The sequence below is a fragment of the Microtus oregoni genome, unplaced genomic scaffold, assembly GCF_018167655.1.
Source record: "Microtus oregoni isolate MIOR12 unplaced genomic scaffold, Mior012 000031F_ref0000149, whole genome shotgun sequence".
Classification (NCBI taxonomy): Eukaryota; Metazoa; Chordata; class Mammalia; order Rodentia; family Cricetidae; genus Microtus; species Microtus oregoni.
This window is the reverse complement of record NW_024543090.1, coordinates 21,399,159-21,424,919: the sequence shown is the minus strand read 5'-3', so window position 1 is coordinate 21,424,919 and position 25,761 is coordinate 21,399,159. Positions and strand designations below refer to the sequence as shown.

General features: G+C 51.7%; 2 protein-coding genes across 2 annotated transcripts in view; both read left to right on the top strand.

Annotated features, from left to right (window-relative positions):
- Ehd4 (EH domain containing 4) overlaps nt 1-12,424 on the top strand; it is a 69,502-nt gene extending 57,078 nt beyond the window's left edge. The window contains exons 5-6 of the mRNA XM_041679037.1: nt 2,981-3,145; nt 10,117-12,424. Coding sequence (XP_041534971.1) covers nt 2,981-3,145; nt 10,117-10,653 — 702 coding nt within the window. The 3' untranslated portion in view covers nt 10,654-12,424. The remainder of the gene's footprint in view (nt 1-2,980; nt 3,146-10,116) is intronic.
- A 3,012-nt stretch (nt 12,425-15,436) lies between these two features.
- Sptbn5 (spectrin beta, non-erythrocytic 5) overlaps nt 15,437-25,761 on the top strand; it is a gene marked incomplete at its 3' end in the record, with an annotated part of 41,890 nt that continues 31,565 nt past the window's right edge. Inside the window, 11 exon segments of the mRNA XM_041678740.1 lie at nt 15,437-15,559; nt 15,720-15,887; nt 17,745-17,861; nt 19,518-19,675; nt 20,138-20,366; nt 21,140-21,771; nt 23,341-23,479; nt 23,584-23,816; nt 24,072-24,225; nt 24,340-24,540; nt 24,629-24,862. Of these exon segments, the coding sequence (XP_041534674.1) occupies nt 15,449-15,559; nt 15,720-15,887; nt 17,745-17,861; nt 19,518-19,675; nt 20,138-20,366; nt 21,140-21,771; nt 23,341-23,479; nt 23,584-23,816; nt 24,072-24,225; nt 24,340-24,540; nt 24,629-24,862 (2,376 nt within the window).

Sequence of the window (25,761 nt, the reverse complement as noted above, 5' to 3'; positions counted from 1 at the left end):
AGGGGTGGGAAAAGACTGGATGAGATAGCATGTATAAGTGTCCTGTGGCTGCTTTACCACAAGCTGAATGACAAATAAATTCTCGTAGTTTACAAACCAGAAGGCCAAAACCAAGGTGTTAGTGATCACACATCCTCTGAGAGATCGAAGTGTCCTGAGTTCTTCTGGCTTCCTTGGGCTCAGTGGCCTGTGTTTTTATCTTAACCACTCTCATCATAATACAGGATTTTTAAAATACAAACAAAAAGCTTGGAGATTGGGTAATTTTACTGTCTTTTCTATTTGTGTATTTTCAAAGCTGTTTTTTTTTTTTTTTAGGACTTATTTATTATATATACAGTGTTCTGCCTGAATATATGCCTGCAGGCCAAAGAGGGTGCCAGATCTCATTAGGGATGGTTGTGAGCCACTATGCAGGTGCTGGGAATTGAACTCAGGACCACCTGGGAGAACAGCCCGTGCTCTTAACCATTGAGCCATCTCTCCAGCCCCTCAAAGCTGTCTTCTAAGGAACAAGAGACCGTCCTGTGCTCTGGGTTAGCCTCCTTGTCTTCCTCACTTTTGTCAGAGGGAGGCAGCCTGCCAGAAGTCTGTTTGCTCTGAGATGCCAAAGCTTACCGCACGGTTCTTCAGAGTAAGCTATTTTAGGAAAGCCTACATATGAGTTTGGGAAATAGAGTGTAGTTTTATTCTTCTGTTAACCTGTGCAGACCTCAGTCTTCTTTACGGGATAAGCAAACTCAAAAGGGAGACCCCATTCTGCACGAGGCTAGGAACGGCCACCACCCACTTGGAAATCTTCACTCAGCAGGGAAGCAAAGCAGCTTTTGAGGAAGGAGAGTGGAGGTTGAGAGAGGAGAGCTCTGGCTTTCAGAGGTCACTAGAGTTCCGTGGAATTTAGTTTGCTCTTCAAAGACGCACTTTCCTCTTAGTCACATGTGATATGTGGGGCCTGGCTTTCCTGTTTGCAGTGTCAAATTCCTTTTTGGAGAAGTTGGGCATTTTGTAGCTCCATCAGGCAGATACAGGCTGAGAGTGTGAGAATCGCCGTTCAGTGTGTGGTGATGCGCCCTTCAATGCTTATCCACTGAGAGCTTAAAATAGCTCCATCCCTGCTTGGGCTTTGTGGATGTCAGTGCCCACGCCTATATATGGAAACCTGTCTCTCTGAAGGCTGACCTCAGATGCCTGCCGCTCAAGGCCCCCTTAAGCCCTCTTTAAGACTGTTAGAATCACATGTGGTTTTGGTACCAGCTTTGATCTGAACGGAATAACAAACCCTTGTTCAGTAAGACTTGGCCGCTTCTCTCAATCTCACATTTTTTTTAACCTAAGCATTTTGTGGATCTCGGGTTTATTATTGAATTTTTTAAAGTGGGGACAGTTGGGAGATAGGTTTCACTGGGTAGCCCAGATTGACTTGGAACCCGTTGTGTAGCCCAGGCTGGCCTCAACCCATGGCAGTCCTTCTGTCTCAGCTTCCTGAGGGCCGAGATTACAGACATGAGTTACCATGCCCAATATTAACTGGAAAAAAATATTACCATAAAGTTACAAACAACAGTCTCAGTCTGAACAGAGGAATTTCAGACAGTTTATTGTCACTGCATGGCGTGACATCAGGCATAGTGCAAAGTACACTTGTATGTTCAGAACCAAAGCTGCTGTGAAGTCACACAGTGAGAAACACCTTAGAGTCCTCACCGGCTTGCTGTGGACTTAGTCTCGGGGGAGTGTGCATTCAGAAAGCTTGAACTGTTGTCAGATATTCTTCTAACCCTACATTCAGTTTTAAGGAGTTGGTCCCTAAGCAGTAACCATACAGCCCAGCATGTGTTTATCTTCAGGTGGCCTCTCTGCAGCGCAGGTGCTTGCAGATTCTGCTGGGCCCACCAGTGTGCATGCACACCCCGAGGCCCTCGGCTGAGCTCTGGGATCCATCTCCTCGCTCTCCCCGATGTCCTTCTTCCCTGAGACTCTAATGAAATCTGTTCTCTTCACTAGCACTGGAAAAGTCTACATGGCTGCTTTATTTTTTAAATCGTTGCTCTGTTTTTCATCCCTTCCTATTTTAGCTATTTATTTGGCTTTTGAATTACTCTATAGACTTGAAGTTCTGTAAAGAAAACTTTTGTGGGCTGGAGAGATGGCTCAGAGGTTAAGAGCATTGCCTGCTCTTCCAAAGGTCCTGAGTTCAATTACAGCAACCACATGGTGGCTCACAACCATCTGTAATGAGGTCTGGTGCCCTCTTCTGGCCTGCAGGCATACACACAGACAGAATATTGTATACATAATAAATAAATATTTAAAAAAAAAAAAGAAAACTTTTGTAATGAACACAACTTACTGACCTGAAGTGGGAAGTGGAAGAATGGAGAACTGAGAGAAGGAGGTGACACGGGCAGACAGTGCAGTGCCCTCCTGGGGGGACTGCTTGCCCTTCGGGGTTTGGGAGCCCTGTCATCCCATGTCCCTTATCTGCCACGTTCTACCACCCATTGTCTTCTGGGTCTTCCCCCTTGCCCAGCCTTTGGTGTTGGGGTTCTCTCTGCTCACCGTCACTGTGTGGTCTCTGCCCAGCCTTTGGTGTTGGGGTTCTCTCTGCTCGCCGTCACTGTGTGGTCTCTGCCCAGCCTTTGGTGTTGGGGTTCTCTCTGCTCGCCGTCACTGTGTGGTCTCTGCCCAGCCTTTGGTGTTGGGGTTCTCTCTGCTCACCGTCACTGTGTGGTCTCTGCCCAGCCTTTGGTGTTGGGGTTCTCTCTGCTCACCGTCACTGTGTGGTCTCTGCATATCGGGTCCCTCTGGCCCTTGCTCAAGTCAGGTCAGCTCTCAGGAGCTCTGGAACATTCTTGCTCCCCCTAGGCTGCCTGGCTCCTCACCTTCTCTTGCTGTCAGAACCAGAGTTCTGTGTGGGAATGGGTCTCATGTATCTCTTCTCGAGTAGCGTGGTGTGTGCTCACCCGACATATCCCCTCAGGTACATGCCTACATCATCAGCTATCTGAAGAAGGAAATGCCAAACGTATTTGGAAAAGAAAGTAAGAAGCGGGAACTTATCTTCAGGCTTCCGGAAATCTACGTGCAGCTGCAGCGAGAGTACCAGATTTCTGCGGGGGACTTCCCTGAGGTCAAAGCCATGCAGGTACTGGGAGCCCCCATTACAATGTCAGGAGGAGGTTGTGGGGATGGCAATTCCTTGCCACAATCAAGCCTAGCTGGTTATAGGAAATATAAGAAAGTCTCAGTTTAATGAAGAGGAATTCAATGACATCGTCTTCCTAATGGTGACCCGTGATGATGGCCTCCTATGACTAAAGCAGCCATTGTTTGCCTTCCAAATGTCTTTTTAAAGGGGAGAGAATTAGCCAAAGGGCAGTGAAGCTCACATGAGAAAGACAGCCAGCCTGGCCTCGTAGGTGATGCTCAGAATTGGCTCTGACGTTTAGGTAACCCTGGGTTTTCAGAATCACAGAACCTGAAGGGAATTAGAGCTGGGCTTGGCTTTGAAGGTCACCGTGTGGCTCCTGCAGCCATACAGTGAAAAAGTGTGCTTGGACAGGCTGGCTGCCGAGCACCGAGCTGGGGCCCTGGATGGACAGGCTGGCTGCTGAGCACTGAGCTGGGGCCCTGGACACAACCTACTTTGCTGTATTCAGCAGCATTCTGCTGAAAGCCTAGTGTTGGTGGCCTCCAGCCTGATTGCAGAGTCTCCCGTTAGCTCTGGGCAGTTCCAAGTGAGCCATAATGGGGCTGCAGTCAACTGCTTTGGCCCAGTCAGTATCTGCTGCCCCACAGGGATGGGATGTCCTTTGGAGCAAGGTCACCACCTTCTTGTCCGGTGTAGCACACATCTGCACAGGGCACCGTACTCTCTGTTAAGCAGATGACATGAACTCAGGTGCTTACAGCTACCAGCCGTGTAGCCACAGAGGAGGAAGCTGTGTCATCTTGTCACCATGTCTGCTTGTCTCCTCACATTAGTGGATTCCCAGAGTATATCTACCAGGAGGATGATTCTGCAGTTGCTGGGTGAGAGCTTGTTGGGGTCCTGTAGCCAAGGAAGACTGTATGGCCTGCCTATGCGGGGACATCCTATCTAGCTCAGTAGTCACTGTCCTATGGGAATATGAGCCCTCATGGGCATAAAGGAAGCCAAAGTCTAGATTTGTATGTAAATCACCTTTCAAATTGGTCTCAAATTCTCAAAAACTCCTGGGTAGACTAAACGTAGGTTTTACCCTAAGACCACCAGTTATATCTTTCACTCCAAGCCCTACAAGCCTCGGAGAATGGCCCAAGTCAGTGGGTGTGTGGATAAGGTTGGGCCTCAGAAGGGAGACGGGGAGGAAGGAGTAGACAAAATAGGGGTGAGGTAGCTTCAGTCATGAAACACTAAATGGCCGGGGCAGGGCAGGGTGGGAGGGGGGTAGACTCACCGTCCTGGTGACAGCTCTTTGTGCCTGGCATCAAGGGCATCAAGGTATGATCTGGTTGCAGGATCTAGCCAAATCGTTAGTTTGTTTCTTTGCTTAATTTATTCTCTCACACAATGAATCCTGGCCACAGCCTCCCCTCCCTCCCCTCCTCCCAGCACCAGCCACCCTCCTCGTCTCCCCCAGATCTGCTGCTCCTCTGTTTCCCTTCAGAAAAGAACAGGCCTCTCGGGAATATCAACTGAATATAGCATAACAAGATGCAATAAGACTAGGCGCAAACCTAGAGGCAACCCAGTAGGAGGAAATTTGTTTTGTGACAAATATAGAGACATATTTTTTCTTTCTAGCAATAAAGTAGGTATTCTGTTCAGAAGAGGAATTACTTTTCTACTCGTCACAGGATAACTAGCTTGAGGATTAGTGCTTAGTTGACTCCCAGAGACTTCTTTTTGAGGTTTTATTTGTTGTTGTTGTTGTTTGTTTGTTTTGGTAGTCCTTGTTGTCCTAGAACTCAGTCTGCAGGCCAGGCTGGCCTTGATCTCACAGAGATCCTCCTGCCTCTGCCCCCCAAGTGCTGGGATTAAAGGTGAGCATCACTACCGCCCAGCTAGGACTTTTTCTTTTATACTCCGGTTGTGCCCTGCATCCCATGGCACAGCTGGAGGACAGCTGTTTCCTTGTACCCTTCATAAGGAAACTTAGTATCTTGGCTTAAATGAAAGCTGTGAAGGAGTGCTCACCCTGTACTAGGCACCACACATACACACTCATTAGCTCTTGGTACACTGCCCATACTACATGGTGACTCTCTGGGCTCTCACACGGCCTGTAGGCAAGCTCCCATAACAGAGCAGACTCCAGAACAATAGCTGTCCGTGAAAATTAATCGGGCCTATCTGGGTCAGAGGATGCCCAGGCTTCCAAGAGCTGGGGCAAGGGATAATCCCTGGGGTGTGACCCCAAACATTAAGTTACTTTGTTGCTACTTCATAACTGTGATTTTGCTACTGTTATAATTGTAATGTAAACACCTGATATGCAGCCCCAAAGGGGTCACGACCCACATGTTGCAGTGCTGATCCAGACTGCAGTGGGTGCTCTGTAAATCCATGCTGAGCGTTCTTCTTTCCCTGAAGCCGTTGATGGTCCACCATCCTCAGCAACAGGCATTCAGTTAACACCACTGTGTGGGGGTCAGAAGTAGAAGCTAAAGCTTGGGTATTACAGTCACGACCTGGGCATATTTTAGGGTCATGAGGACGGTTCATCACAGCTGGCTTTAGGTCTCTGTTCACCCTCTCAAGAGACTCCTGGTCAGGGGGTGTCACATCTATTACACTGAGCCAAGTGTGTGTTTCTATTCCCTTAGCACCAGGACAGGCTGCCCATGTCTGTCCTGTGTCCTGTCCCAAGGGATGCTTGCCTGTTGTGTAATGACTGCCCTGCAGCTTGAGAACACTATACTCAGTTGTCCTGAAGAATTTGACCTCCATGTGGAGGAGTTACCATGTTTTAACAGCAGAGGGCAGCAGAGCCATCCCTATCTGCTCCTCTCTATCACACATTGGAAAACTGCTCTGGTGAACTTAGGGAGTAACTGGGTAAGGATGACCCAGCTTGAGACTGGGCTAGGAACCTGCTCTTTGGAAGGAGCAGCCCCAGGATCCTGGCCCCAGTGGTACACTTGTTGATCTCTTTAAATCCTGACTGCATGACTATCCCAATGAAAACTTTTGCTGTCTTAGGCCTGCCCTGCTGGAGGGCCGTAGCTTGTCCTCCCCACTGCTGCTCAGGTCTGTGAGGACCTGAGTTTCTTAACTGTGCGCTTTCTGGGCAGACGTAGTGGTGCTTGCTAGTCGTTCCTGCAAAATCGTGGCTGTTGCCCTTTGTTTCTTCATACAGTTGCCGTCAGAATCGCTGGCCTCTGCAGGCTGGTAGACAGTTTGGGCAGATATAAACCCCACGTGTCTGTCTGCCAGACACAGGGGCTCTGTGTGCTCAGGGCTCAGACTTGGTGTTCCTGCACCCAAGGGAATTCAGACCTCTTGCCCAGTAGCATTGGAATTCTTATGTGGGAAGGCCTATGTCCTTCCTCCTCATCTGGTCCTTTTTGTCTCCTAGGCTGACTGTGTGGCACTGTCAGCAGAAGACCTGAGTGTTGGTAGCACTCTGTAATGTGGGGAGCGGAGATGATGCCCTGATCCACCAGTGAGGATGCAGGACCCAGAAAGCAGGACTGTCCTGCTCAAGAGCTCAGCCGAGTACAGACTGCCGAGTTTCAGCTCAGCAGATTAGGTGTGCAGTACTGGCTGCCTGCAGATGTGATGGGAGATCTGTTCTGAAGACATTATAGGCAGTCATCTTTTGGCTTTGTCCCCTTAGTCTGAGTGCTGGGGCTCTCCTTCCAAATATGAACACAGAATTCCTGCCACACACCTTGAAGATCACAGTTTTTGTTCTCTGCTAGACACAGCTTCCATATCTATCTATAATGTGACTTTGCTAGGGAATTCAATGGTATGTAGCTTTTAAGTATTAGATTAGCCGTGTGTAGTAGCATACACCGATGATCCCAGCACTCAAAGTAGAGGCAGTAGGACCTAGAGCCACGGAATTCTTACTGCATACATGCATGTGTATCTGTGGCTGTGAGCGCAGTTATCCACAGAGGTCAGAATAGGTCATCATATCCCATAGAGTTGAAAGTACAGGTGATTGTGGGCCATGCAATATGGGTGCTGGGAATTGAACTTGGGGTGTCCTGCTGCTTTTATATGGACATGTTCTTAACCACAGAGCCACCTCTCCAGTCCCCACCCTGAATTCTATTTGCTCTTTTGTTTGTTTGTCTGTTTAGTTTTTTGAGGCAAAGTCCTACTGTCCAGCTCTGCTGGTCTAGAACTCACAGAGGTATGTACAGCTGCCTCTGCTTCCAGAGTGCTGGGATGAAAGGTGTTTACCACTGTGCCTCAATCCCCACCCCAACCCTGCAAGGGCTCACCATGAATTCTTGACCTTCCTGCCTCCACCTCCAGGCCAGCACTTGGGAGGTGGAGATAGGAGGGTCAAGAAGTGCTGACCTTTGAGGCACGTGCTATGCTGTTGGGACCATTTGGAGTCCTGGCCTCCAGCTGCTCTTCCCTGCTAGTGATCTTTACTTTCCTTCTGATTTGAGTTACTGAAAGCTGTGTCAAAGTTGTTTACCAGCTCTGCTTCACGAGCACTTGTGGCCTTGGCCTTGAGGATCAGAGGATAAGGTTTTCACCTGTTGGCCCACCTGACTGTTGGGTATATAAGCCTCTGTGGGCTTCTTACCAGGGACTAGAGGTCTGTGTCTCTGTCTCTCTTTGTGTCTCTGTATGTTTCAATCTCCAGCCCCTTGCCAGAAGCTCGCGAACTGTATGATAGTGCATAGAGCGCAGACAGGCGTTGTGCACTGCACTATGCCTGCCGTAAATCTTTATTTTTACTCTCTACTTTTTCTCCATTTTTTTACAATGAAAGTATGCATTTGTCTATGCCCATTTCCCACCTTAATAGCCTGACACACTGCTTCTGTCCAGAATAGCCAAGATTGGCTTCTTTCCAGGATCTCTCTGTCTCGTCTCCAGGAAACTGCGAAAGTGAATAACCTTTCTACCTCCACGCCTTCGCTCTACCCAGAACTGCCCATACTTGTGCACCCACATATAAAAGCTATAGCGAGGACTGGGAACACAGAGCTCGGTGGAAAAGCACTTGCCTGATGTGTGTTACATCCCAAGTTTATTTCCCAGCGACACACACAGACAAAAACAAAACAGCACACAACTCTGCCGTTGGCTAGAGAAATGATAGATGGCTCTACAGTTAAGTTCTTGCTGTGCACGCATGAGACCCAGTGTTTGATCCCAGCACTCATGTAAAAGCTGAACATGGTTCCACACGCGCCTGTAATGACCTCTGAAGGGGCTGGAACTGGAAGGTCACTGAGGCTTGCTCTGCCTGAGAAGTACAAGTCAAGGTTCAGCTCTCTTGAAAGATCACTCCTCCCAAAAGATGGGTGGAGACCTCCCGTGACCGGCTTATGAGGCTCAACCTGGGTTTCAGCTTGTGCCCATTTGAAATAACTGACTAGTCTCCAGCTGCAAGATTCCCGCAGCACTGACAGCGACCTTGGGGAAGCTTCCGCGCAGTAGGCTGTGTCTCTGTGGGGATTCGCCGCAGGTTCCTGTCCTGTAGTCTTCTGAGCTCATTCCTACCGAGGTTAAAGCCAAGGAGCGTGTGCCCCAGCCTGCATCAGTATTCCAAATAATTCAAAAAGGAAGTTCCTTTCACCAGGAGCTAGGGAATTGAGACAGGGCATGGTTATGTAGACCAGGCTAACCTCAAGCTTGCAGCAACTCTATAATCTTTACCTTCTGAGTGCTGGGATTATAGGTGTGTGGTACCACATACAGTCAGCTACAAAGTTCTCAATTAATAGGATTAGGATTTTTTGGGTTTTTTTGTTTTATTTTTTTCTAAATATAGTCTTGAGGGTTTTTTATCTTTAATTATTTTTTTAAAAATTTAATTCTTTGCAATACATCCCAATTGCAGCCTTCTCCACCCCCAGATCCATTGCTCCTTCATTTCCTTTCAGAAAAAAGCAGGTCTCCCAGTGATAGTAACTGAATTCGGCATAGCAAGATGCAATGAGACTAGGCGCACACCCCCTTATCCAAGCTGGGCAAGGCAATCCAGTAGAAGGAAAGGGTCCCGTGAGCAGGCAAATGAGTCAGAGACACCCCCTCTCCTACTGTTAGGAATCCCACTAACACCCCAAGCTAAAGAACCACAGCATGTGTGCAGAAGGCCTAGTGTAGACCCATGCAGGCTCCATGGTTGCCATTTCAGTCTCTGTGAGCCCATAAGGTCCTGCTTAGTTGATTCTGTGGACTGTATACTCCTGGGGTCTTCAACTCCTCTGGCTCCTACCGTCCTTCCTCCCCCTCTTCTACAGAGTTTCCCGAGCTCTGCTTACTGTTCGACAGTTGGTCTCTGCATCTGCTCCCATCAGCTACTGGAGGAAGCCTGTGTGATGACAGTTGGGCTAGGCACCAATTCCATGAGTGTAGCAGAGTATCATTAGGGATCATCTCATTGATTTTTTTTTTTGTCATGTTTGAGTCTACCCTAGATCTCTGAGCCATCCAGCTTCCAGATCCGGACCATCCAGGCAGTGTCAGGCATGGGCTCCCTCTTGTCCCTGAGTTCTTTAGCAAAGTAAAGAGTTAGCAGATGTGGTCTCTGGTCTTAACGCCATCTGGATAGCCCAGGAGTAAAGCAAGGTTGTAAGCTGCCCTTTTTCACTCCCTGGATCATTATGAAAGTAACAAGTGTGCAGCAGGACCTTTCTGAGAGTGATCTAATTCTCTAGGGCATTAAGGGCAGGTGAAGGGTTTTTCTCAGTCTTGGGCGATGGCTGTAACTGCTGCAGCCTCCAGAGAGAGCAGCTGCTGTACAGAAAGCCACATCTCAATCCGGAAGCTTGTTCCTTGTTCCTAAGCCCCTCTTTACATCTGGTGAGCTTGGACATGGGAGCCCCAGCAAAGAGTTCTGACTGGCAGAGGGTGTGGTGGGATGTCTGCTTTAAGGGAAACCCAGCAGCACCTCCTGCAGAGAACGTAACACCAATTCTGGTTCCCTCCCGTAGGAACAGCTCGAGAACTATGATTTCACCAAGTTCCACTCGCTGAAGCCCAAGCTGATTGAGGCCGTGGACAACATGCTGACCAACAAGATCTCCTCCCTGATGAGCCTCATCAGCCAGGAAGAAATGAACATGCCCACGCAGATGGTGCAGGGCGGCGCCTTCGATGGCACCACCGAGGGGCCCTTCAACCAGGGCTATGGGGAGGGGGCCAAGGAGGGTGCCGATGAGGAAGAGTGGGTCGTGGCTAAAGACAAGCCCGTGTATGACGAACTCTTTTACACACTATCGCCCATCAATGGCAAGATATCAGGTGTCAATGCCAAGAAGGAAATGGTGACGTCCAAGCTGCCTAACAGTGTCCTGGGCAAGATCTGGAAGCTGGCGGACTGCGACTGTGACGGCATGCTGGATGAGGAGGAGTTCGCGCTGGCCAAGCACCTCATCAAGATCAAGCTGGACGGCTACGAGCTCCCGAACAGCCTGCCCCCGCACCTCGTGCCCCCCTCCCACAGGAAGTCCCTGCCGAAGACTGACTGAGGGTGCACAGCTGGGGTGGGAAAGGAGGGGGTGCCTGGGCCTGACGTCTGCCCTGCCACTGACTTGCTGAATGTCCTTGGCCAAGGTTCTGTTCTCTCCGTATCTCAGCTTCCTCATGTAGGACGGGGAAGGGCAGATACTGGATGCTGTATGAGGTCCCTTTACCTCTAAAATCCCTAAATTTCTATCAAAATATTGAGAAGAGCACTATATATGGAGATTTAAAGTCTAAGAAGAAAAAGAGATTATCCAAAGAAAAAAAATGTAGATGTAGACACAGGCTGGGGAACTCTGGGGAACTCAGGGAGTGAGCTGGGGACGCACTGAAGTCCAGGACTGTGCTGAGCAATCTGTTACCATAAACCTCTCAGTTCCTCAAAGGGCACTGAGAGAAAATAATTTATTTTTCTTACTGTTTCTTGCTATATTTAGAGGGGGAGGGGAGCAGAACAGAGGGTTGCTTCTCTCTGTTGACTGACACCAAAGAGAAAGAAGAGTGATACCCAGGTTTGAAAGAGGATGTACCATATCTGTGTGTGCCCATCCCTTCTGCAGTGCCCAGAGAGTAGGCAGCCAGGCCAGGAAAACCTGCCTTGTTCACGCACCTGCTGCATGACCCTGCCAAGGTTCCTTCCAGCAAAGCTGGATTCGGTTAGGAATTTGGAATTCACAACCTCTGTCCGCCCCTGGCAAGGACTGTAGCTAATGTTTCAGATCATAATGAAGTCTGAGGACTGGCTTTTCTTCCCAGCTCACCCAATAGGTTGCAGCAGAGTCAGTTTATGAGACTTAAGAAAAGAGACAGTTCCCATCTGTCACTAAGTGTGCCCTTCGGCCATTGAATGTTCCCAAGGCTTTTTGGTAGGTGACAGAAAAGTGAGTGGCAGAATTTAAATTCAAGAAGGCCATGTCTTGAATTGTGTAGTCCTAGAGACTCTGGACCCAGGTAAAGAGAGACTGGCCCCATCCTGAGCTGTCAATGGAGATCAGTGTCTTGATGATTGGCACTGCTGTTTGATTTTTAAAGAAAAATATGCATTTTGTTGTGTCCAGTTGTGTTTTTCTCACGAGATGAAGCTTTTCTGTAGAAATCTTTTGTGTAATGCCTTGCCTTCCAAGCTCGTGTGCTTCTCATCAGGAGTGCCTCTCTGGGGCCAGGATTGACCTCTCCCCGAGCCCTTGAATTTCCCTGGCCCACTTATTCAGGTGCAGGGGCCTGCTCTTCAGCCCAGCTGAGGACATGTCCGCCATCACTTATGCAGTAGGAGTCACAGCACAGCGGTGCCCACATAGCCCACCCTGACAGCACCAGAAATGAGTGAATCCGAACAGGGCCCCTGGATCTTCAGAAAAACATACCCCTCCCTAATTGCCTCTGTCAACCTCGGGGTCAGAAAATGCTAAAAGCTCACACCTGTTATCCCGGTGCTTGGGAGACTGATGGAGGAGGATTACCATGAGTTTGAAGCCCGAACTATGTTGTTAGTTTTGTGGCAGTCTGTTTTAAAACCCCACCTTACTCTCTAAATGACAGCTTTAAGAGGAGCATGGTGTGCATTTGACTCTGCATGAGTGTGTTTTAATTAACTGGACACACAGAGGGGAATGTTTGATCCTGGGGCTGTAACTGAATGCAGGCATCTCTGTGCTGTGAGGACCCTGGTGTCCACGGTGGTGATGTCCGGGGGGGCTGCCTCCCCCCCCCCCGTTGTCTTGCTGATTTTTTCTCACACTTGTCATATATCTCCATAAATATAATCACAAATGTATGTCTCAGGAGTGTCTCGAAAGTGTGTCTGTATGTTCTACGTACATATGAGCAAGTCGCTTCTCTACAGAACCTCAGAGGAGGCCTTTCTAGGTACCGCAAGCTAAGATTTCTGGGATCTCTCCCCCCACTCCTCTCCACCTTCTGCTGGGAGAAGCCTAGCAGCTGAGCCTCACCACACTCTGACCCGGTGATGTTCCTGAACAAAAAGAAGTCATGGGTCTACTCTTCATGATATTCTCTTGTTTGTCATGATAAGTTTACCAGAAAGGAAAGCGCCAGGGATGGTGGCCAAGTGAAAGAGTGTACCTTCCCAGAACTGACACGGTGTTCCTAGACTGTCCAGAATACGCCTCCACGACATGCCTCCGCCCATCTTGACTGTATCGCCCTACCCCGTGTGTTAGTTTTCTGCGTGTTACAGAAACACTTGACAGAATTCAGTTTCTAGAAGGGAAAGTCTAAATTGTCAACTGTTTGGGAAAACTCAGCACAGAGAAACATACAAACATATATGCATTCTGCTGGCTCCATTGGGCCTGGGGTGAGCCGGAATGTAACAGCCAGGAGCATGTCACAGAGGAGGCTGTTGCCAGCCAGGAAGCAGAGGGAAGGAGACCCAAAACGGGAGAGCTACTTCCAAGGCATGCCTCAGTGACCTGCTTCCTCGTCATATCCGTTTGTCTCATCCTTGGATGAACTCAGAACCCTTATGGTCCAACCACCATCCTATTGACCAAGCCTTCAGTACACTCATATCCCAACCACCATACACATCACCCTAGTTTTCCAGGAAGCCACCTCAGAGGGCTTACACACAGGACAGGTTGGCATGTCGTCTGTGACTGCATGGCTACTTCATGCTCTCCCTGGTTCCAAAGACCATGTTTGTAACCACCACATGGCATCAGATGGCAGGAACCCCTGCAAGTGAGGGGAAGTGAGCCCCTAAGCTAGGTCCTGACATCCTCCCCTGCCAGGGAAGTCCTGAGCTCATAGAGTAGGCAGATGGACAGACAGTATGACCCCAGAACAGGGAGCCTGAGTTTATTCAAGTAACCCAGGGCCCAATTCAAGAGCATGTCAGAATATATAGTATTTAGCAACGGTAAGTATACAATGCCTCTATTTTATAAAACCTTATTTAAAAGTGTCCATCCACACTGGCTCTGACTTGTAACTGTGCCCACGTCTCAAGAGGAAAGTGGTCCCTTGGTCTGTTTTGACAGGAGATGGAAGAGTCCAGGGAGCTACGCCTCTTCTCCATGCCATCCCTGTAACCCCAGTTCCTCCCGCATCCTCTCTGGGAAGAGGTCTCACAGTGGGTCACATGACTGGGAACAAAGACCCTACTGAAGCTCACACCTTAGCTGAGAGAGTGAAAGCCCAGGCTGAAGGGACTGTGGGGATGGGGACTGCTGAGTTGTGTGGCGGGGCAGTGATGAACACACTCCTGAGATGCAGGCCTCACTCTCTCACACACTTCAGGTGTACGCCACCTGCGCAACATCGAGCTTTTCCCTGTCACCCTCGTGATGATGCCGACCTGGATCGTCATTCAGCACAGCGTATTACTTTTTCCCCGAAGTTTGGGTACAGTAGACCCTGCCCTCTTTCCAGGATGGACCGTGTTTAGCTTAAGCCAATTGAAGTATTCCACTACAAAACAGGAACTGGTCCTGAAAGACTGTGCCATCTCCTCCAGAATCCTCCTTGGAGCTGACGGTGGTCCAGGGCTCCAGGCAGGCCATGCAGAGGGTGGTAACTCTCTCCTGTGCTGCGGTCAGAGGAAGGATGAGTACCTGCCCTAGGGGGTTCCATACAACTGGCTAAACTTGGGCTGCAGTCTCTGAGTGGCTGTGTGTGGATGTCCTTGAAGGCTCTGGGAGAGGGCACAGGGTGGGTGTCCCTGTGGCCAAGGCTCCTGAGAAGAGGGCCTCTGACAGGCAGCGTCTGGGAGGGGGTTGTTGCTTATAGGGGAGTGAGTGGGAGCTGCCCCCTGAGAAGCTGCTTTCCCTGGTACCCTTGCCTGTCACAATTCATCTGTCACTGGCTGCCTTCTCAATGCTCGGCTGAGCTGGTCGGAGCCTAGGAAGCTGAGCCCAGGATGTTAGGGTCCCCGTAGTTGTTCTCAGGTTCGGGAGGGGCTGTCAGTCAGTTTGCTTGGCCCATCGTCCTAGGATGGAGTGCAGGAGGGAAGTGAGCCCACAGCTTTCAGCCAGAGACCCTGGCCATTGATGTCTCATTCAGACCTCAGCATCCTACCATGGTCTCACAGAGCCAACAAGACCCTCAGAGCCAAGACCCTCACCTGCCAACAAGGGAAGCAAGCAGGGGATGGGGTAGAGAATGAGGGGGGAGACCCCCTAGCAATGAACCTAGAACATTCTCGAGCCACCCCCTCCTGTCTGGGCTCCGCCCTGTAGCAGGTGGGAGGACAATGCTGCCTGTGTGGCATTACCCCTTGACAGGCTGGCAAAGGGGAGGGCCGTGCTGTGGCCCCACTCCAGCCTGACTTTTCTTGTTGCCTTTCCCTCTCTCCCCAAGCCCTGCTATCTTGTATCTCCATCTGACAGCGGGGCCTCCTAGTGAGGACCCAGACGCCAACTGCCAAGGTGAGCAGGCCCTGTCTTCCTTCTGTGCCAAAACTGAGCCAAAGAACAGGGGACAATGGCTGTGTTGGTAGGACTAGTGGGGTTCAGAGAGGAATCTGGGGGGTGACTCTGGGTCATTCAAGTGCAGGCTACCAGTCAGGCTTTTTATCTGCATAGGCTCCACCTCATATTCCTGTCCTTCCTGGGAATAATGCGGCAGGACCTCGGGCTTCTGGCAGGTTCATCAGTGCCCACAGTGCTTCCCAGCCTCAGTGCTCCCACCATCTCCAGACACAGGGAGATGCCAGTTGCCATTCATCCTCCAAGAGCTATAGGTTCATAGGTTGGTTGTCCTTCAACCCTCCAGTTCCTTAGCATCTCTGAGGAAGAGACTCAGGCCCACAGCTCCGCCTTGCCGAGTCCAAGTTTGGCCATGGACTCTGAGTATGAGGTTGGCCATGTCCGCAAGCTCCAGGCTCAGCATGCGCAGATGCAGGAGAAGACCTTCACCAACTGGATCAACAACATCTTCCGACTGGGCCGGGTAAGTGTGGCCTGGAAACCTCCAGTTCTAGTCAGCGACCTGGGGACCTGCTATGGGATCCCCGGCCTGCAGCTCTTCTGGCCTGCTCCTCCCAGGCTTTAAAGTGAGGTGGGCAGGAGATGCTGGGCCGATCCCACATCTGCCCCAATCCACTCCTCAGGCAGGTATCAGGATCCAGAACCTGTATGCAGAGCTCGCTGACGGTGCCCACCTCCTGCGGCTCTTGGAGCTTATTTCTGGGGAGGCCCTGCCGGCGCCCAGCCCAGGCCGCCTGCGTGTGCACTTTCTGGAGAACAACAGCCATGCACTGGCTTTTCTCAAGGCCAAGGTGTGTTCTGGGAAGGGTTTTCTGGGTGGATAGCTGGGTGAGCAGCAACCAGAGGCCATCATATGATAGGCCTCAGACAGAGCAGGAGATCCGGGCCTGAATACCGGGTGCAGCCGAGGCACAAGAGCCAGCACAAAGCTCTCCTTGCACAGTGCACTTGACTCAGGCCACCAGCTGGCCACAGCAGGAACAGTCTGCATCCCAGCAGGACAGAAAGCATCTCTGTCTGATAAGGGAGGACTGCAGGGTTCTTTGCCAAAAGAATCTGAGTGTTTGTGATCTTCTCTCTTCTTAAACCTGGACATGTAGATCCACAATGATTTATCAGGCAAGATGTGTAGTCAGCCACGCAGCAGAGTCCAGGGGTGTGTGTGTCCACAGGAGGCTGCCAAAGAGAAGGGTTCAGGAAGGCACCAGAGTCACCTGGGGAAGCAACAAACCAAAGAGATAGGCCTTAAAAAGAGGCAAGAGTCCCCACAGCACAGAGAGCCCCCTCATTACCAGCGCCACTGGTCTGTTGCCACATACACATATATAAACACACACCACCACCACACCAAAGTCTGAATATTTGCCGATTCCCTGTCATCGCGATCGAGTTCACTGATCTGCTGATACTGCTAAACCTAAAGCTGGGAGAACTGACTCTGGAGAGCTGGAAGGAGCGGACGAGCCCTCCTTTAGCCAGGTGTCACACCTTCGAGCTGAGGTGAACACAGAGTGATGCGGGGCAGGAGAGGAAGTGCATGGGTGCATCATCGCTCAGAGACCTGTGAGGTGCAGCTGTGCCCACAAGGTACAATGCCTAGAGTAGCTCCTCGCGCAGGACTAGGGACCAGCTCACAGCTGCTCTGGTCTTCAGGGCCCCTCCCCTTTGCTCCTTCAGCTCATCGTTCCTACCTGGTAGACACCAGTAATAAAGTTCTGCTAAGAACTGGGGTTGTATTGGGGAGCAAAACCAACACCCCACTAGGGGAGCAGTGGTGTACATTAGGTGTATGTTTGTGTCAGTAAACAGGAGCAGATGTGTGTGTCTAGGTGGGAGGGAAATGCATGGTTGCAACTTCAAATGGGATGGCTGGAGCAGCCCATGTTGACAAGGCGACACCACACTAGAGGCTTAAAGGAAGAAAGGGGACTAATCATGCCGACGTCTGGGGGGACAATATCTTCAGACAGCTGAGACAGCCAGCTGTGCAAGGACACTAAGGCCTGTGTTAGGATCAGGCACCAGGGATGCCGCAAGCAAAGCCGGAGTCTTGATCTCACAGTTCTTCTCCTTGGTACCACGTGATTCAGCAGAGAAGATGGAGCCAGGGGGGTACCAGGCAGATCCCGTGAGGCCCTGCTACATCTGTCCTGAGTTAACCCATCCTCTCCTCTGAGGAGTGAGATCTAGACCAGTGGTTTCACCCTTGAGCCACCCACTGTTTGCTCAAATGCAGATTCCTGGGCCCAGACTCTAGAGAATCTGGCTGGGTGGAGATGGAGACCCTGGACTTCTAACAGCTCTGTTGGAGTTGAAATACCTACTGAAGACTGAGGTCTGGGGGCGATTCAGGGACCCAGCACCCTCTTGAGATGCAGCAGCACTGGGAAAAGGAGGCAGCACCACATATGAGGGTCTGCTACCCAGGCTGGTTTACCTGCTCAGAGAGCACCGGGGAGGCTTAGACCAATGTCCCAACTATTCAGAACGCCATCCTTTTCCTGACATTGTCCATTGCCTGCTCTCCCTGGAGGACCACTGGCTGGAGGAGGCCAAATTCCAGGACCCTCCCATCTCACAGCCTCCTGGACTCCAGGTTTCTCGGGAACAGAGGCTTCAGGGCTTAGCCCAATCACCCATGCCCGCAGGTGCCCATAGCCTTCATCGGGCCAGAGAACATTGTGGATGGAGACCAATCGCTCATCCTGGGACTCCTCTGGGTCATCATTCTGCGTTTCCAGATTTCCCACATCTCCCTGGACAGGGTATGTCTCACTCTCCAGGATGCCATGGCCTAGCCCAGCCCTGGCTTCACCTCGGGCCCCTGGGGGCAGTTCCACCCATGCTGATGATCCCACACTAACTGAACTTTCACTCCATCTGGGGGCAAAGAACCCAGGGTGCTGCTATGTGCCTAAATAAGAATGGGGGTTCAGGGATCAGTCACTTGCTGGTGAGGTGCAGAGTGGCTGGCCACCAACCCTTCCTGGTGTGTTACTTGGCACTGGATCCTGGCCACCTTTGCTACACCACAATACACCATCAGAGGAAGTTAGATATAAAAAGGGACCCCAGCCAGAGGTCTCTGAAGTCCTCGGGATCTTGAAGATCACAGAGGCAGTATTATCATGGTCTCCATCTTTTCCTGTCCCTCCTTCCCCCTCCGCCTGGGTCAGAAAATACAAGCAGAATGTCCTGATATCTATCAAGTTTCTGTTTTATGATTTCCAAAGCCCCACCCCCATCTCCACCTGGGTTGGGGAAGTCAAGCTGGAGAGTGAGACCCTAAATAAGAAAGTCATGGGTCTAGCATATACAGGACGCCCCTCTAAACAAACCATCCGAAGGCCCGTGAATTGACTCAGTGGGCAAAGGCATTTGCTGGTAAGCCTGACAACCTGAGTCTGGTTCCCGGGGCCTCTGCGGCCACCTCAGGCCTTCTCTCTGCTCAGCTGGGTCCTGGACAGTATCTTAGCTTCTTTTACACACTTCTCAGCACCGCCCGAGGAAATTAGATATGGAAAGAGACTTCACCTCAGAAGTGTACGAAGATGTAGAAACCCTAACAGTAACTGCCACAGAGACTAGAGAGCTGAGGTGAAAAGGCCTCGTGCCTGGCCTACAAATCTGGGGTGACAGGAGTGTAGTGAGCCCTACCTTCCATTCTGTGAGGCCTCAGGTCAGTTGGCTCCAGCCTGGCCCTTCAGAAGGTTGTAAAGGGGCTGACTCACAATTACTCTTCCGGAACTAGCTTCATTCAGAAGGGCCCTGAGGTGGGAAAGCATGAGAAAGAAGTGTACTAAATATAGTACAGTATCCTAAAAACACCGTGATAGGGCATTGAGAGAGAGAGAGAGAGAGAGAGAGAGAGAGAGAGAGAGAGAGGCTTTCCTGTAAACCTGGAGCGTTAGACCATAGGCCTGCCTTAGACCTGACCGCAGAGCCTGAACGAGGCCACACCTCCCTGCTGCTCCTCTGGGACAGTTTTGAAATGGTCCAGGCTGTGACTTGACAGGCCTCAATGTATGCTGTGTGGCTCCTCTGTGTTCCTGGTCACATGTGCTATACTGAGCTAAGTCACATGCCTGAATCTTCCCACCAACCCTAAAGGGTTATTTTTTTAAAAAAATCAGACTTTTCCTTTCCTGATAATCTGAGAAACCTTAGGAAGACTGGTTGGGGGTTTGGTCTAGAGATGAAGGCTGCTATCTAAAGAGGCTCCCTTGGCCTTCCCCAACCATCCTTTCTTGGAGAGCCCAGAGAGTCCCTGTCGTCCCCACCCCTCGTCTATCCCTATCACTCTCATTTTTCACTCTTAATAGAGCCCCTGTCCAGGCCTCTGAGCCTCCCTTGCCACAGCCTGCAGGCTCTGGTAGCTTCCACCCAGCGCACACACTGACCCCACCGCCCTGTCCTGCCAGGAGGAGTTCGGGGCCACTGCGGCTTTGTTGTCTGCTAAGGAAGCCCTGCTGGCGTGGTGCCAGCGGAAGACAGCCAGCTATACCAACGTCAACATCACTGACTTCTCCCGCAGCTGGAGTGACGGGCTTGGCTTTAATGCCCTCCTCCACGCACATAGGTGCGTTTTAAAGCCTGAAGGCCTCCAGCCACTGAGGCCAGAGCCCCAGGCTGGGATGCTGCCGGCTCTTCCACCCACCCTGCCCTCCGTGTCCCTGGGCCTGGAAAGAGGAGGACAAGTGGGGCCGTAAATGGAGAGACCCTGGGTCTGGTCCCTGCCGTAGGCCTGCCCCTCCTCCTTCCTTCAAGGGCCCAGTCCGCAGCTTTGCCTTTGACCCCTGCCTTCCCTACTTCCTGTGCTTTGTCTCTTCCCGGTCCTCTGTCTAGCTAGTGTCTGTCTACCCCTTGGGGATGCCCCACCACATCTTGTGTCCTGGCCCCTCTGCCACGTTAACCCTCCCTCCTACCAAGCTCTACCTGTCTTTCCACTATCGGAGGAAAAGCGCTGTCACACTAAGCAGCGGATAGCTAATGTAAGCAAAGCAGGCCGTTATTCCGAGGAACCTTCCTGCTCTCTGCACAGGCCAGACCTGCTGGATTATGGCTCATTGAGACGGCAGCACCCTCTGCACAACCTCTCCTCTGCCTTCCGAGTGGCTGAGCAGGAGCTAGGCATCGCCCAGCTGCTGGACCCTGAGGACGTGGCCTCCCTGCATCCAGATGAGCGCTCCATCATGACCTATGTGTCCTTGTACTACCACTGCTTCTCACGCCTGCGCCAGGGGCAGATGGCCCAGAGGAGGCTGGCTAAGGTTGGTGATGAGGGGGCATGTCTGGCTGGCTGTCCCTGTGCCTTACTGGTTCCATGGCCTTGGCCAAATCGCCTCTCTTCTTTGTGCTCCACGTGTGGCATAGAGGTGACAACTCCTGAGTGATGGAAGGCTGCCTGGGTGCCCAAGGGAGCGTTAGTGAGCACCTAGCATGCATGGTGCCTGGCATACATGAGAAGCCAGTGACCCTTTCTGGCCTTCTGCCTCCACTGCCCTCGAAAACTGTTCCGCTTCTAATGGGATTAAAAGGTTTAGAGAGCTAAATCTTCAAGGACAGGCATAGAAGAGGCTCCGTGCAGCAGGCGCTACACTGAGTCCATGCTTTGGGGGGCTGTGGAGGCAACGGCAGAGTCTGAGGCCTGGAAGGGCTGTCCTGGGGGTTAGTGTCCTAATGTTGGTGTGGGGTCAAAAACTGGGAGCTGGTTTAGGGAGTAGGGGCACAGGGAAGAAGGGGCCAGAAAGCTGAGGAGAGGCCACCCCGTAGGCCTTCAACCTGCAGATGAGGCTAAAGGAGCAAAGTTAGACGGAGGAAGATGTGATCGCAGCCCAGTTGCGGAGAGAGTACTGCCGTCTGAGAGTACAATGTCCCTGCCACTCTGCCGGGTACAGGGTGGGTGTTTTTGTGCATCCTCAGCTAAGAGAAGGAACGCCAGCCTTACGTGGACAACTCTGCCTGGCACTTAGCACCAGTGGTGGGGCTTTCATTGTGAGGCCCACCCCAGGTGCAGCCTGACCAGCGCTCCACCCTCCTCCAGATCCTGCTGCAGCTCCAGGAGACAGAGGCACTGCAGGCACAATATGCGCAGTTGATGGCTGACCTGCTCCGCTGGATTGGAGAAAAGCAGATGCAGCTGGAGACTCGGGACTTCCCAGACTCGCTGCCTGCCATGCGCCAGCTACTGGCAGCTTTTGCCTCCTTCCATGCCCAGGAAAAGCCACCTCGGCTGCAGCAGCGAGGAGCCATAGAGGCCCTGCTCTTCCAGCTGCAGACAACACTCCGAGGCCAAAACCGAAGGCCGTTCCTACCCGGAGAGGGCCTGGGCCCTGCAGAACTGGCCCAGCGCTGGGCAGAACTAGAGAGGGTGGAGACCTCCAGGAGCCAGGCCATGCAGCACAGGCTTCTCCAGCTAGAGCGACTGGATACTCTGGCCCGCCATTTCCGGCGCAAGGCAGCCCTCCGGGAAAGCTTTTTAAACGAGGCAGAGCAGATGCTAGCGCAGGCCAGAGACTCCCTCATCAACCCAACCACAGGGGAGGCAGCCACCCAGAAGCTGAGCATGTTAGAGGCTAGCATCCTGCCCCAAGAAGGGCGCTTCCAGGCCTTGGGCGAGATTGCAGCCATCCTGCAGCAGGAACAGTATCACGACTGGGCAGATGTGGCCCGCAGGTGAGCACCAAGCAAGTGAACCCGTTTGTCCTCACAGCAACCTCCAGAAGAGCAGGGTGGTCTGTGGCTTCAGAGACCTGCTAAAGAGATAATGCCATGGACGCACAAATTCACACCACGTATAACTTACCCACGCTGGTAAAGCACTGGTCTATCTGGTTAGCCTCTCATTAGTTAGCACACTCACTAAACAGGTGTTTATGTGGTATACACTGTAACCCTACACACCATTATCAAACACTTAGCAGTGCTGTGGGCAAGCAAAAATTCTTTTCCTCCTGAGGCTTAAAGCATTCCCAAGGAAAACAAGAAAGAAAATAAATCACATAAACTGTATGTGAGCAGTTTTAAAAATTAGAGGCTGGACCAGGTGTGGTGGCACACACCTTTGATCCCAGCAGCACTTGGGAGGCAGAGGCAGGCAGTTCTGTGAGTTGCAGGGCCAGAATATTCTACTGAGCAGGTTCTAGGCCAGCCAGGGCTACCTAGTGGGACCCCGTGTCAAAAAACAAACAAAAAATTAGGGTCTTGAGTCTATCTCAGTGTTAGCATATGTGTATAATGCAGAGAGACCTTGGTTCAATCCTCAGAAAAGAAAAACAGAGAAAGGGAGGGAGGGAGGGAGAAAAGGAGGGAGGGAGAAAAGGAGGGAGGGAGAGAAAGACAGACAGGAAAAGCAAGCAAACATAGGACTATGAGAGACCAAGGCAAGAGGCTGTCAGTTGACTTTTGGTTAAAGATCAAAGGGAAGAAAGTGCACTGGTTCTGTATATGTGGGGGACAGACTGTCCTGAGCAGAGGGAAGGGCAAGAATAGCACCCCAAGGTAGTTACACACCTTACAAGGTTGAAAAGTAGCAGGGGGTGGTGGCTAAATGCCCAAGTCACAGGAGATGAGGGAGGGGGGTGGAGGTTAAGCTGGGCCTTAAATAGTAAGGCAAAAGCATTTTTGTGGATTTTTTTTTTCTTTTCATCAGAAAGCTAGGAAATCACTGCGTCTTGAGCAGAGGAGTGAGCCACTGTAGGCTTGGTGCCTGTGGTCACCTGCGTCTATGCTAGGGCAGGTTGAAGTAAAGAGCCCTTTATAAAACTGGCATAGAATCCTGGGGGGAGGGAGCAGTGAGGTGGTGGAAAGTGCTGGCATTCTGAATACAACTTCCTATTTTGCTTTTGAGGCAGGGTCTCACAGAGACAGAACTCACCATATAGGCCAGGCTGGCCTCAAAACTGGCAATTCGCCCTCTCCTCCTGTGTCCTGGGATTACAGTTGTGGTAGCCAAGATCAATTGATACATTTTGAAGATAGTACCAAACAGGATTTGCAAACAGATCCGGAGTTAACTGAGCTGTCACAGTTTTAGTCTGTGTACCTGGAAAGATAATTTTCATTCATAGAGATGGGGACTAGACACGGGGAAGAGGGGATAAGGGTCTGAACATCTGAACCTTCCAGACTCCCTCTGACTGTGAACACACTCTCCCAACCATCCGTGTCTAGATGTTCACATTCATACCCTACCCTGGCTCCCGAGGTAGGGACAGCCATGCTCCCTTGCCTCCTGTTCTCTAGGCAGAAGGAGATCACCCAGCGCTGGCAGAAGCTCCTGCAGTGTCTACAGGAGCAGATGAAGCAGATCGCAGGCACACAAGCTGTGCTGAGCCTTCTGCAGGAGGTGGAGGCTACCACAGACCAGCTTGGGGAGCTGCAGGTGGGCAGATGAGCTGAACTCTGGCAGGTCCTACCCCCCTCCCCGCACGGGTGCTCACAGATACCCAGCTCCTAGAAATGCGCTAACCACTCCTCTCTGGCCAGGTGCTGGCCAGCTTCACCGCCTGTGGGCCACAGCTGGAAGAAGTGGCCTTGCTGCTACAGAGGCATGACCTGCTGGAGGCCCAGGTCTCAGCCCACAGAAGCCAAGTGAACCGCCTTGCCCAGCAGACGTCCCAGCTGGACTCCTCCCAGGGCACCGGTGTGCAGGTGCTGCAGGCTAAAGCCCTGGCACTGGTGGAGCTTCACCACAACCTCGTGTCCCTTGTCAGAGCCCGGTAAGAGCCAGAGCCAGTCCCAAATTCTCACCGGTCTGTAGAACTTTCCTGAAACTTTAATTATCTTCTGCCCAAGCAGAAATCTTAATCTGGCCACCTCCTCTACCCTGCTCCTGAGCCTCCAAATCTCAGTCTTACTTGTTAAGCCATTCTGAGGAAATCCTGCCAAAGGCCATATCTGATGCAAGTGAGCAAGCCCCTCCCCGTGCTCTGCTCTTCCCCAAACCCTTTCGTGGCCCTTCGGTCCCTCCTCAGACGCACCCAGCTGGAACAGACCCTGCAGCTGGCACAGCTCCTGCACAGCTGTGAGGAGGAGGAGGCCTGGTTGAGGGAGCGCAGACAGCTAATGGAGAAGCCAGCCCTGGGCCGGGACCTCGGTCAGATCTCTACCGCTCTGCAGAAACACAAGGTGTCTGTCCACTCAATGCCTCGCTCTGACATCCCGACCTCCTTGCCTGTCAGGCTTGGGATTCCGGGTGTCACCTCTCCGTCCCTTCACAACCCACACCCCTAACCCTGCTAGGCTCTGGAAACCGAACTCCATCGCCACCAGTCTGTGTGTGCAGATCTCATGCAGAGGGGTCGCAACCTCAGTGTCAGAGGGCCCCCGACACAGCCAGATCCTCTGGAAAGGGTCAAAGCCGTGCAGGGAACTTGGCAGCTACTCCGGACTGAAGCCGCAAGGAGGCGCGCCCGGCTGCAAAGTGCACTGTTGGCTGGGCAGGTAGAACGTGCGGGGCGGGGCGCGCACGGCAGGGGGCGGGAGCGCGGGAGTACCTGCACGCTCTCAACCCTTCCCCACCTCCCCACAGTACTTTTCTGACTCAGCCAAGGCAGCTTCTTGGCTTCTCCTGCGGCAGAAGCAACTGGAAAGTGCATCCTGCGGGAAGGACCAGGCAGAGGCCGAGGCCCTGCTGCAGCGCCACCGGCTCCTGGAACGAGGCGTGCGCGCCTTCCGGGCGGAGCTGCGCGAGCTAGAGGATCAGGCGAGGGCTGCCGCAGCCCAGGTATCACTCAAGGTGCGCTGGAAAAGGGCTTGGACTCCTGTCTCCTACACTACATGCGAGGCACACGCTGCTCCCTGCCCAGAGTTGATCGTTCATTCCTCACCCCCACGGCCTCTCCCGTCTCCAGTCGCGGGTCACTTGGAATTCTGTCTGTGGACACCAGACAAGGGCATCAAGGATAGCTGGACTTGGCTCGGTCTGCCCAGCATAGTTCAAGAACATGGAAGTTCTCCCAAAAAGCTTTATTTTCACGATCCTTCACCCTGAAGTCCCTTTGGGCTCTCTGATTTGACATCCCTCTCCCCTTCCCTGCCCAGCCCTGTCCCACGTATTCCCATGGAGGCAGCATTTAGGGCCTCTAGACCGCTTCTCCTAACCCGGCCATGAAATTGGTACATGGATGGAGGAAAGACCTTGCCCTGCCTGCACATGGTGCCTCACGTTCCCAGACCTTATGGGCCCATCTCTCCCTTTTCCTTTGTGTTTATTCCCAGACCACATAATTAATCATTTAAAAACAGATGGGGGGGGGCTGGAGAGATGGCTCAGAGGTTAAGAGCACTGACTGCTCTTCCAAAGGTCCTGAGTTCAATTCCCAGCAACCACATGGTGGCTCACAACCATCTGTAATGAGGTCTGGTGCCCTCTTCTGGCCTGCAGAGATACACACAGACAGAATGTTGTATACATAATAAATAAATATTTAAAAAAAAAAAAAAAACAGATGGGGGCTGGAGAGATGGCTCAGAGATTAAGAGCATTGCCTGCTCTTCCAAAGGCCCTGAGTTCAATTCCCAGCAACCACATGGTGGCTCACAACCATGTGTAATGAGATCTGGTGCCCTCTTCTGGCCTGTAGGCATACACACAGACAGAATATTGTATATATAATAAATAAATATTTTTTTAAAAAAAACAGATCTATGTGTTAGCAAATA